This window comes from Balaenoptera acutorostrata, chromosome 5 (genome assembly GCF_949987535.1).
Source record: "Balaenoptera acutorostrata chromosome 5, mBalAcu1.1, whole genome shotgun sequence".
Classification (NCBI taxonomy): domain Eukaryota; kingdom Metazoa; phylum Chordata; class Mammalia; order Artiodactyla; family Balaenopteridae; genus Balaenoptera; species Balaenoptera acutorostrata.
The window spans coordinates 27,576,953-27,589,729 of NC_080068.1; the positions used below are offsets into that span (position 1 = coordinate 27,576,953).

The 12,777-nt window shown below is 35.3% G+C and overlaps 1 protein-coding gene across 3 annotated transcripts in view; it reads left to right on the plus strand.

The window, feature by feature from the left end:
* Positions 1 to 12,777, plus strand: part of ABCE1 (ATP binding cassette subfamily E member 1) — a 35,881-nt gene that overhangs the window by 3,358 nt on the left and 19,746 nt on the right. The window contains exons 2-10 of one of the 3 annotated variants that reach the window (XM_007189363.2): positions 1,210 to 1,254; positions 2,074 to 2,207; positions 3,229 to 3,314; positions 5,939 to 6,036; positions 7,049 to 7,166; positions 7,525 to 7,662; positions 7,823 to 7,892; positions 8,111 to 8,207; positions 9,130 to 9,219. In XM_007189363.2, the coding sequence (XP_007189425.1) occupies positions 2,105 to 2,207; positions 3,229 to 3,314; positions 5,939 to 6,036; positions 7,049 to 7,166; positions 7,525 to 7,662; positions 7,823 to 7,892; positions 8,111 to 8,207; positions 9,130 to 9,219 (800 nt within the window). In that variant the 5' untranslated portion in view covers positions 1,210 to 1,254; positions 2,074 to 2,104. The remainder of the gene's footprint in view (positions 1 to 1,209; positions 1,255 to 2,073; positions 2,208 to 3,228; positions 3,315 to 5,938; positions 6,037 to 7,048; positions 7,167 to 7,524; positions 7,663 to 7,822; positions 7,893 to 8,110; positions 8,208 to 9,129; positions 9,220 to 12,777) is intronic. The other 2 variants (XM_007189362.3, XM_007189364.2) reach the window with 2 other exon arrangements.

Consider the following 12,777-nt stretch of genomic DNA (forward strand, 5'->3'; position numbering starts at 1 on the left):
ATGGGAATAAGCTGGTGAAAAGAGTAGTTGATGATGTGAAAGACGGGAGAGAGAATTGTTGGAACATTCTCCTTAGCAGATATCTTTTAGTTTGCAAAGGGACTTAGCTATGGAAATACATATAGTATGGTTGCTGGTTGGCATAGTTTCACTTACGATGATACTAGTCAGCATGGCTTTGTTTTTTCTCTTCCCATTTTCTGCTGCATGTGTGCAGGTGAAGAGTTGTGCTTAACCAGGATTATAGATAAGGGTGTAAGTGATTGACGACGGAATTTTAGGTGGGTACAGAGATACAAAGATACAAAAGGCTGAAGGACAGTGGAAATGTGGTAGAATTGAGAGATAGTGTTAGGTCTGAGGAATAGGGGAGTTCAAAGGATTGTTAGATTGTTGTGTATGAGAGAGGTGAACTGAAAAGATAGGAATGGTGGTGGGAGAATGGAGTATTTGAAAGGTAGGTTATGGAAAAAATGCAGTTATTTGTAATGACAAGGTGAAGGATTTGACCAAAGGAATGAGTGGCTAAGGTAGGGTGAAAGACAAGATCACTAGAGGAGAGAGGTTAATGAACTGAGAGGACAGGCTGTTAATAGAAGGATCATCTATGAACATATTGAAATCACCAAGAGTTACGACAAGAGTTGTTAGAGTGAACATTAGCTATGGGCTGAAATTTCAAAGAATGGGAGGGAGTGATCTGATGGTTGGTAAATGACTAAAGCGGGTGGATGACCTAAGAGGCAAAAGTGGCTGTAATTTTTAGTGAGAAGGGAGAGATAAACGTCTGGGAGCGGTACTGAGGAGCAAGATCTTTTATTCCCCTCCAAGCCTAATGATATTGAGGGGGTATGAGAAGGACTGGAGAGTTCTATATGAGGAAGCAGTCTGTCAAGAAAAATCTAGATAGAGGATCACAGTCATGGATAGAAAAAGCCAACAGAATGTCTTTGTTGGTCAATAATCTTTTGGCTTCGGGTTCTTTCATTACATATTGTAATAAACTGGAGTAGTAAGGCACTTTTTCTAATTACTTACTTTAATCACATTCTAAGAAAATTAATGTCTATCACTAAGCCCAATATTATAAAAGATTAAGTTACCTTTGACCTCAACTGCATAATTGATGGTGCTGTTAAATATCAAGACTTTCAAAAGCTCCAAAAGTGAGTATATACATATAGTTACTTGGTCTCCTTTTCATTTCAGTGCTGTTAACAAAAAATTCATCATGGCCATATTGTAAATTCCCAGGTAAAGCAGTTTTTACTTTTTCCAGTTGACCAACATGATGGTTACACCCTTAATAATTATTTGCCATTTCCATCAGTAGGGCATTGTTGTCAGTTGGCTAAGCCATGAAGTGATGCTTAGTTTGAGGGCGGAAGTTAACACCTTTATCATATGTATGTTTTCATGTCAAGTCTTCCTATTCTGTTTCATTGGTCTGTGTTCATACACTGGTATCAACATCAATTACTGAGGCCTTATATCATTTTTTTCATATGTCAAGTGTAGGTTCCCCCTTCCCCCTTGCTCTTTTCCATTTTCCTGGCTATTACTACTTTTCTTTTTGCATAAGAGCTTTAGATTTGATTTGTCTGATTCAGTTTTTTTTTTTTCTCCTTGAGATTGGATTAAATATATAAATTCAGGGAAGGTTGAAATCTCTGATATTGACTATTCTTTATTGTGGAAACTGAGACAGCATGTCATTCTACTTGTTCAGGTCTTTTGTGTCTTTCAGTGGTATTTTGAAAGTTTCCGCACATGTGTATATATATCTTGTTAAGTTGATCCCTAGATCTTTTCTTTTTTCTGACTGTTGAAAGTGGTATTTTTTCCTTCTTTATATAAATCTTCTGATGAATGGAATATATGTAAAATTTTGTTTTTCCAACCGTACCAAATTATTTTATTGCTTTTACTAGTTTTTTTTAACTAGTTCCAGGTATTAATATCTGAATATAGTAATAACTTACCTCCTCCTGTCTAACTTTTTATGCCTGTGACTTATTTCTCTTAACTAATTGCATTGACTATGCCATAATTTTGTTAATTTTTCTTTAATAGAGGAACTGGATATTCTTACTTCCTTAGAATTATGGCGGATAAATTAACAAGAATTGCTATTGTCAACCATGACAAATGTAAACCTAAGAAGTGTCGGCAGGAGTGCAAAAAGTGTTGCCCTGTGGTTCGAATGGGTAAGCTGTTCTGTGGATCATTTAAGGATAAGAGAAGGTTTTAAAAGAAATACACTGTCTTCATGGTTCTCTAGGCTTTAGTATATACTTTTCTCCCCCATTAGTTTCTTTAAAATGTAAAAATAAGACCAGATTTTGTTCTAAATTTCTTTTAATGCTTTGTGACTAAATGATCCTGTTTAAGTTCATTGAATACAAAATCAAACCAGAGTTCAAATTACTGAGATTCTTACTGTTCTACAAAATCCTATGGTTACTTTAAGTCATGAAGAAAGGACTGCCAAGATGTTTGTATTGATATTTGATAGTATTCTCCTTTAAAAAAAAAAAAGCTTAATATGAATGACTATTCATGAGGTTTTGCTGTATTTTCAAGATTAAATAAATTTACGACCATTCAGAATTGATGAATTGTTGGTAGTCTTTAAGGGCTAAACTAAATAATTTTTACTTTAAATATACTAGTGAGGTATAAGCTTACTAAATCTTAAAAGAAAATTTAGATGTCATGTGTTACAGTCTACCGTGCTATTCAGAAATTCCATTATTAATATCCCTAGTGCCAGGTTTAATTTTGTCTGTGTATTAGATATCCACATAACCTTTGGGGAGCTTCCCTGATTTAGCTAACGTATTTCATTCCCTTATCTGGTGTACATTACCATTTTCAAGGCATATTTTATGGATTATATATTCAGGTCAGTCAGCTTAAAAGTAAAGCTGTTTTAGGATCTGCCGTATTTTTATTAGCATATTTTCTTCCCGTAGTAGATTAAACAAGTAAGCATATTAGAGTCATCTCTGCCTTGCTTGACAAGAGTATTCATATAAGTAGTTAAGTTCAGTAATCTATACAAAGCACTGATTTAAGACGTTATCTCAAATGTATTTCTTTCTGTGGCCTTTGTTTTTAAAAATTTGATTCTATATGAAAATTTGGAGCCAGAATTGGCCAAATAACCGTGTTCAGAAAATTAGAACGTCAGGAGAAATGACTTAATTCTGTCTTTTCCTTTGCCAGGAAAATTATGCATAGAGGTTGTCTCCCAGAGCAAAATAGCATGGATTTCTGAAACTCTTTGTATTGGTTGTGGTATTTGTATTAAAGTAAGTGATATTTTATTTACTGGATCAAATTTGTAACCTAAAAATGAAATCTAAAAATTCTGAATACATTATAACTATTTTTAAAGAGCCAAATATAAAACACTGAATAAAGAATACAAATTCAGAAAAATAGTGTTCTTATATCAATATTATTATTGCTTTTTCAGTTAATTAACCACCCCACTTAACAGTTATCCTTAAAAAATAATAATAAAATAAAAGTTATCTTTGCTGTATGCAACTTCGTAAAGCCATTTCCAACCAAAATGAATTTTTTTTCACCCTTTTATGAGGACAATCTCCAAGTCTTTACCAGAACTTTTTTGAAATATAAATACAAAAAATATGAGTCATATTACATACATTTTTTTCAAGTCTGTGTTTAATTTTATTTTTTTAATTTATTTATTTGGCTGTGCCAGGTCTTAGTTGCGGCTCGAGGGCTCCTTAGTTGTGGCATGCAAACTCTTAGTTGCGACATGCATGTGGGGTCCGGTTCCCTGGTCAGGGAACGAACCCGGGCCTCCTGCGTTGGGAGCACAGAGTCTTAACCACTGCGCCACCAGGGAAGTCCCTGTGTTTAATTTTAAATTCACACTTATAAATAAAAATGGACACAGCCAAAAAATTTTTTTAATTTAACTTAATCCTTAAGTACTGCTTTTGCTGCGTTATACATTCTTCTATTGTTGGATTTATCCCAATAGTGTAATTTTTCAAAATACCTCAGTTTTTGTTACATTGAATGGTTTGAATAGGGCGTTTTACTAAAGAATGATGGATTTCCAACTTTAGTTCATAAAAGATATTTAGGAGCAGTGTATAAAGTTCTTAAATTAGTTATTTTTGTTTACAGATAACATATTTTAGAAAGGAGATTTCCCAAAATATGGATACCACCTGTTATTTTTTCTAATAAGGCTTGTGTATTTTACATTGGTTTCTGAATCCTCAGTTAAGTATCCAGAAGTACCAAGCTTGGTACCTGAAAGCGTTTTTTCTTGTTTTGAAAATATAAGCAGGAGATATTTCTTCCAGCAAATACTTACTAATCTTTTTTTTTTAAAAAATAAATTTATTTATTTATTTATTTTTGGCTGTGTTGCGTCTTCGTTCCTGTGCGAGGGCTTTCTCTAGTCGTGGCGAGCGGGGGCCACTCTTCATCGCAGTGCACGGGCCTCTTACTGTCGCGGCCTCTCCCATTGTGGAGCACAGGCTCCAGACGCACAGGCTCAGTAGTTGTGGCTCACGGGCCTAGTTGCTCCGCGGCATGTGTGATCTTCCCAGACCAGGGCTCGAACCCGTGTCCCTTGCATTGGCAGGCAGATTCTCAACCACTGCGCCACCAGGGAAGCTCCCTTACTAATCTTTTATTATTTGCCTGCCAATGTTTTGGGTGGTGGAAATCTTATTTTGAACAATATATTCGATTTTATTTTCTTTCTTCACTGGTATAGAAAAATGAGATTCCAGAACTTGGGGTATGCACTTCAGTGGCTGAAAAGAAACTGATGTGATGAATTGTTTGGGGGGGGGCGGGTAGTGTATACCCCCTGAACACTAAGATACTTGTAATGCACCACATATATGAGCGATGTGACTATTTTTTTCTTTGTAGATTAAGAGAAGTTTAAATTACTTGCAGCCTATAAGCATTTTATGTACATTGATGGAGTAATAGAGGATTCTGTAAATGGAGGTAATTCCATTTGCAAAAAAAGTCTCGTGTAAAGAATTAATAATCTTTGTTAGAGGTTGGTGATTATTTTGCTAGGAAACAAACAAGAGTTTTGTTTTTTAAACCTCTATGTTCTTATAACTTAGAAAATGGGAATTCCCTGAAATCATTATATACAGAGACTTTTGAATTAGTCCTCTGAGCTCATTGAACAGTTCTGCCAAACAGATTTCTAATCTGAGGTTCTACTCTTTGGTTGTACCTTTATAGTTGTCTGTACTTCTGAGAAATTTTTCTAACCATGTTACCACTCTTAAATCACCTTCCAATTCTTGCCATTCTTGTTCCTTGGGCATTTATCTGATTGATAGTCACTTATTATTTGAATAAGTTTTTCTATGAGTTTTTTTTTTTTTTTCTCTAATGTGAGTTTACTCAATTGGAATGTGAAGTATCTTTTTCATATGGGATGGTTACAAATCACAATGGAAAGACATTAGTCCTTGCTCTGTGCAAATACTATGCTAGCTATTGTTGGGACATAAATAGACCAAGAAAGGTACAATCCATGACCTTAAAGGACTTTACAAGGTAGAAAAGGAAGCGTACAGAGACAGGAAGAAGGAGATAAAGGGAAGGCATTTCTCATTGACTGAATATGGAACTGTATGCTCAATAACCGTGTTTTATCTTGCTCTTAACCTTCTCATACAAAAGCCTCCAGTTCTGTAAGGTTTTTCAGTAAGTATTAAACACATTAAATGTCCAGGATTATACCAGTCACTAGGGGGAGTACAGAATTATTAGAAATGAAACAGTACTTTACGTCTGTGTGAAACTCCCACTATTGGAAGATAAATTATAAAAATTTCTTCATCTGTTCATTTTAGTCGTGCCTATGTTTCTAAAAATTAACAGAAAACTAATTCTTTACTTTAAATAACAGAAGTGCCCCTTTGGCGCCTTATCAATTGTCAATTTACCAAGCAACTTGGAAAAAGAAACAACACACCGATATTGTGCCAACGCCTTCAAGCTTCACAGGTATATTTCCAAGTCAACATTCTTCTTTGCTTCAGTCAAGAGTAAATCCATTTGGAATTTTCAGAAAAATAACAAAAATGGGAAAAAGTGGTATTAACTTTTGCATCCACTAAAGCAAAATACAGTATTATAACATCATGCAGAATCATATTGTATATGTCAGTGGTTCATTCTAGCTAACATTAAAATTACCTGAGGGTCTTTTTAAAACTACTAATGCCCAGGTAATTTCAGCCCAGTTGAATTACATCTTATCTCTGGATGTACAGTCTGGACCTTAGTAAGTTGAAAAGGCTCCCAGTGATTCTAATATACAACTGGGGGTGAGAATCACTGTTGTTAATAATATCCTTATCCCCAAAATTACTTTTAAGGGAACTCATCTTGATTTTATTTATCTATTAATCTCATAATCTACAGAGAATATTACTCTGGACTTCGACATATATTGTTAATAACAGGCATTCTTTGAGGTTTTTAATCTGCTGAACACTAATATTTTGAATCTAGGAGTCTAGATTTAACTAATAAAAAGGTATTTCTCAACCTGCCAGCTTTAAGGGGCCTACTGCAGCAGGGAGAATGAAGTGGAATATTTCTGGTTGATGTGGCACTTCTCTCCTTGTAAGTAAATGGCAGGCCAAAAAAAAGAAAGACAGTGTGAGGTTGCACCTGCTATGCAATTTTCTACCAAAGCATTTTATTATACATTAAAACTGAGCCTTATGTTGTAAAGAAAAATTGTTACTTTAGAATAGACTTTGAGTGAAAGTTGAATAAGTAAAATTTGGAGTAATATTAGTCATGGATGCATTTCTAACAACAGTTTAAGTTAATCTTGGCTGCTGTTTTTGTTTTTTTCTAATAGCCAATAATATCTGGCATATATCTCTTTTGGCTTATTAATGAATGTGTGTGGAGTGCAAGTGCATTAAAATACATCATTCTGGTATTACGTCGCTTTTTCTACATAAGTCTGAGTTGTCTTATTATTTTTGTACACTTACGACAGGTTGCCTATTCCTCGTCCGGGTGAAGTTTTGGGATTAGTTGGAACTAATGGTATTGGAAAGTCAACTGCTTTAAAAATTTTAGCAGGAAAGCAAAAGCCAAACCTTGGAAAATATGATGTATGTATTACCACCTTATAAAAATGAATGTCTTGGTTCAGTTTTATGAGGCTATGAAGGAGAGAGTATGTGTGATTTTATTTTTTAATGTTCTTACTTTCAAGATTATTTGTGGAATTAATGCTGAGAAACTATAAATGAAACTCCTTTTTAGGTAAAATCTGTTTATGCTGCTTAATTGATAATTCTGAGCTTTCGTAAACTGTTATGAGTTGGTGTTTCTTGATTTGAAATTAAATCCTCTAATATTATCTTAGAAGCAGAGGTATTCTATTTGGATATGTGTTCTATTTTGTATAACAATCATCCTCTTTGCAATTATATTATTAAATTCAGATAATTATATATATATTTCTAGGACCCACCTGATTGGCAAGAAATTTTGACTTACTTCCGTGGATCTGAATTGCAAAATTACTTTACCAAGATTCTTGAAGATGACCTAAAAGCCATTATCAAACCTCAGTATGTAGACCAGATTCCCAAGGCTGCAAAGGTTAGTTGCTTTTTAGGAGGAATTTAGTGGGTATTACAAATATTGGTGGACATGTAAAAGATAAATCAAAGTAAACTTGTTTTATTTTGTGACTCTTTTTAATAGTGAAGGAATTTTAGTATTGAAGGAAAATAATACTATTTCTGATATATTATGGCAGGGGACAGTGGGGTCTATTTTGGACCGGAAAGATGAAACAAAGTCACAAGCAGTTGTATGTCAGCAGCTCGGTAAGTGTTTATTTTGTGTATGTGTTTTAATAGTCCCTGAACTTAACTCATAAAGATAGGTATCTTTATATGGATTACTGAAATAAATGGAAAAATCTCTAGTAGTTGTCGTATTTTCAACAGAAATATTCAAACGCAGAATGATTTGCAATATACATTTTATCCTGAAGAGGTAAAATAAAATAACATTGAACACAATGCCTCTATGTTCTTTGTAGATTTAACCCATCTAAAAGAACGCAATGTTGAAGATCTTTCAGGAGGAGAGTTGCAGAGATTTGCCTGTGCTGTCGTTTGTATACAGAAAGCTGATATGTAGGTTACTTTATACTTTTTGTAAATCTTATCCTTACTTCAGAGTTTTTATTTATAATGCTGCTAATAGAGCAGTGGTTTGAGAGAAATTAATAGAAAGAGTATCTAATAGTCTAACTTTGAGGTCAGATGTTGAAGCAGTTGTGCATCCATTGCCCATTTCCCTGTTATTCTATCAGGGGTAAAAAATTCATTTAGGTAAGTACCTTACAACTTACGGGTTCTAGAGCTCTTTAATCTGAAGTCAGCTGTTTATTTTGTAAACTCTTTTTATACATAAGAAGGACATTTTTTTAAGATGAAGCTCTCCTACCAGGCCGGCAAGGTTTTCCATAGCTCAAGTGGAAAATCAGGTCTTTTAGGTTATCCTAAATCAGGGTGGCTTGTCATGTGAGAGAGAAGAAGGAAGTGAAAAAGGCGAGTTTCCTTTCTACCTTTTAATGCCTCTCTTCTCCCAGATATTTTTTGCTCTCATCTTTTTCCATACTTCTACTCTGGCATCCAGTGCAGGCTAGTTTTTCTCCATAAAGTATTCTGTAATTCTGGGCAGAGCCCTCCTTTCCAAAAACTCTGTTTGCTTTAGTGCAACCGACTTTAGCCAATTAAGAGAGCCCTCTGAATTACTTCAGGATATATCAGAATATTTTTCATGAGGAGATAACAGTTTGTAAGTTAGCCTAATCTGGGAGTCTCTCCCCAGACTTGATATGCAGTCCTGCCTTTCGTAATTTCTTTTCTTCCTTCTACTTCTGAACAGAATACAGAAATTTTTACCATTATGGGGTGGGCTCCTCATTATTATAAGGGGATTTTTGTTGTTGTTAAATCAGAAACTATATCTCAGTGCTTTAAAATAACATGCAAGATAGAATTTTATCATACTTGCCTTTCAAATTATTATGTTTGCTTTTCTTTTTCATAGTTTAATGTTTGATGAACCTTCTAGTTACCTAGATGTCAAGCAGCGTTTAAAGGCTGCTATTACTATACGATCTCTAATAAATCCAGATAGGTAAGTACAGATTTGGTATATGCCTGTGCTGTTTTGTTTGAGGAGTTTCACAAAGTTTAAACACTGGGACCATCAGTGTCACATACATGTGCGTGTTTTCCATCTTGGTCATTGGAGCTATCGCTTGAACTTACCTTCCTCTATCTAGAAAAGAGATTCTTAATGCAAGATCCGTTTACTACCATACCTGTTTCCAGGGAGCCTAAGAATACTCTGTAGTGATGTGCAAATTTTGGCATATATGTATGGATTTCTGGGAAGCAGATCCTTAACTTTTACCAGATCCTCAAATGGATATGTCACTCATACACACAATTTAGAACAGAGTAATTCTCGTTTCCCAGGTCTTACTGAGCACAAGGGAGTTCTTAAAAACTTCTGTTAAGTAATCACAACATCCTGTATTTGTAGGGTGCTTTTGTGGTTTGCAGAGTTTTTATATCCATTATCTCATTTGCGCCTCAGTAATCTTGTAAGTAAGAATCTAGGTGGTATTCCCATTTTGCAGATGAAGATGTTTTAAGGTCAGAAAAGCTAGTTATTTCTAGGTTTCAAATTTATGATATGGCAAGAACCCAGGGCTTTTTTCTGTTCCTCTCTTTAGTAGCTGATTTAATTCATAGCTAATCTTACAAGAGAGCAAGAGAAATCCCTAGGGATCAAAAACCAAAGAGAGAACTGTAAATTACAGGAGAAGAACAAGGATGGCTTTCCTGAGGGGACGTTGCTTGTCTCTGTAGTAAGTCTTGAGCTTTAACAACCACTTGTGGGCAAGAAGCAAGGCCTTGTATTGAATTATCACACAAAGTGCCGGGACTCTCAAACGACTGCTTTCTCAGCAAAAGAGGAAACACAGGAGGATGTCAAGGAAACATACACCTGTCATTCACTGAGATCCTTGGACATGGAGGGCTGGCTCCCCTTCGGATCTCTTTAGGGACCGGCAGCTCACAGGGGTGTGGAATTGAAATGTATGTAATCAGGGCCGTCTAAGAGCCATCCGTGTTAAGAGAGTCATATAACAAGAGGGCCCTGGAGTCTTCAGTTCTGTGGCACCTAGATGAAGCAAATACAAAACCACTCTGAGAGCAGATGCCCGCAACCCTGGTCACACAGGATTTCTACAGGTCAAGGCTCAAGAGCTTTAAGCCCAGGGTTATAATTGATAGGAGGAAACTGTCTACAAATGAGTCAGTAGACACAAGAAACAGCAGAATTTAGACTTCAGGAACTTCGAGTGACATTCTCAAAGAGACTGTAAAATAATATTTAAAATAATTTAAAACATGAAGATTTAAAACTCTAAGAATATGATACTACAAAAAAGCAACAGGTACATGTTTAAAAAACCCAAACAAATCTAGAAATTAAAAGTATAGTCATGACATTGAAAATTCACTGGACAGATTAGACAGGTTAGGTACAACAGAAAAGAGCGTGAGAAACTTGAAAAGTTGGTCTGAGCAAGTTACTAGAATACAGCAGAGAGAGAATGAGATTGAAATGCAGAAGGGAGGTTCAGAGACATGGAGAATGGGATAAGAGAGAATAGAATGAGAAGATGATTTACATATATCTTAATAAGAGTCTGAAAAATAAAGCTATGAAAAGGTCATGGCTGGGTATTTTCCAGAATTGGAAAACTTGACTCCATAGATTCAAGGAGCAAATGATCCATGTACATACCTTGAAGTAAAACTTGGAATATCAGTGGTAAAGAGACAGTCTTAGTTGAGCCAAACTGTAGCCATAATTTTCACTTCATACATAGACCAGGGCATTATGATAGCCTCTTTTGGGAAAGTAAGAGTATAAAATGTCCCAATATTCAGGGACTTCAGGATAAGGTAAATTAAAGAATACACACGCAGTCAAGTCAGTAGTTCTCAACCCTAATACCTTTTTATAAAACATTTTTATATTCCTTTGTTTTACTGAAATGAATATCATAGATATTATCTACATTTACACATACTTTTTTTTAATACTACATAATGCTTTAACTGTAATAAAAAAGCTAAAAGGATAGTAATTTACAACCAGGTGCCATGTATTTCAATATTCAGCCAAATCACTACATTCTATATTATGAGAGGGCCGTAACCATAGTTGTAAAAGGGATAACATGCCAAAACAGGTTAGATTGACAAAGCGAAGAAAGTGATTGTTAGACATTTTCTCAGATGTGCTGGGTCTCATTTTTATAGGTATAGGGTCAAAATAATCTCTTTGTAGTGATAGACTGATAATAAAAAGTTACAGGAAGTATATCTGCATCCTGAAAGTCTACAACGTATCAAGGCATACATTTAGTCTTTAATGCTGTAAAAAGATTTTGAAGCTCATATCCTCTGATAAACAACAAGAAATAGAGGATGGATTAGAGAGGGGAACAGTAATGCGAGAGGAAGATTAAAAACCAACAGATAACCCAAAATTAAGTGTAGGGTGTAAATTTTCATAGCATAGATTTCTCATGATGCAGATTATTGTTTCTTCCCAAACCCTCAGAAAATAGAGTGGCTCCCCTAAATCTTTTTTAACATTTTGGACTTCTGCATAAGCTCCATTTGAAAGTAGGGAAGGCAGGAGGTGTGACTTATTTTTTTCTTCTTTTCAAAGCACATTAAAAGCTACTAGATAATAACTATGCTGCCTTATACTGGGCCTTGAAGATTTTAATGGTAAAAGAGCAGAGAATTATTCCAAATAATGGAACATTGCCAATAAAGATACCAAGGCAGGATAAGTATTGGCCCACTTGGGTGATTTGCCATTTTTATTGATGCTCAAAAGCTTATTTGCATATTAAGAAGGGTGTTCCTACTGGAGGTAGAATTGGAGGTGAACCATGAAAGGGTTATGTAGAATTTCAGCAGGTGAGGATTTTAGGCAGGATTTTAGACCATTGAGATGATAGACCACCCTTAGACACACAGGGATGGAAGGGTAGATTATTCAGGAAACAAGGAAAGAGCCATTTTTCAGTGTGTCCTATATATAAATGAAATAAAAGAAGTACAGATGCTGTGGTTAAGTTGACCAATTTTTCAACTTTACAGTATTGTGAAAGCAATACACATTCAGTAGAAACTGTGCTTCAAATTTTGAATTTTGATGTTTTCCCAGTCTGGCGATAGGCAGTACGATACTGTCTTCTGATGCTGGGCAACGGCAGCAAGCCGCAGCTTCAAGTCAGCCACATGAGCACGAGGGTAAACAGCTGGTACCCTTAGAACCATTCTGTTTTTCACTTTCAGTACATCACATGAGATACTCAACACTTTATCATAAAATAGGCTTTATGTTACATGATGTTGCCCAACTGTAGGCTAATACAAGTATTCTGAGCACATTTCAGGTAGGCTAGGCTAAGTATGATGTTTGTTAGATTAGGCATATTAAATGCATTTTCAAATTACGATGGGTTTATCAGGGTGTAACCTTATAAATTGAGGAAGATCTATAGTAGCTAAAGTTTTGGAAGGTCTTAAAGTCTGAAGATGGTATGTGTTTCATTTGGAACTGAGAGCCACATCTGGGGACCTGAAGAAAATG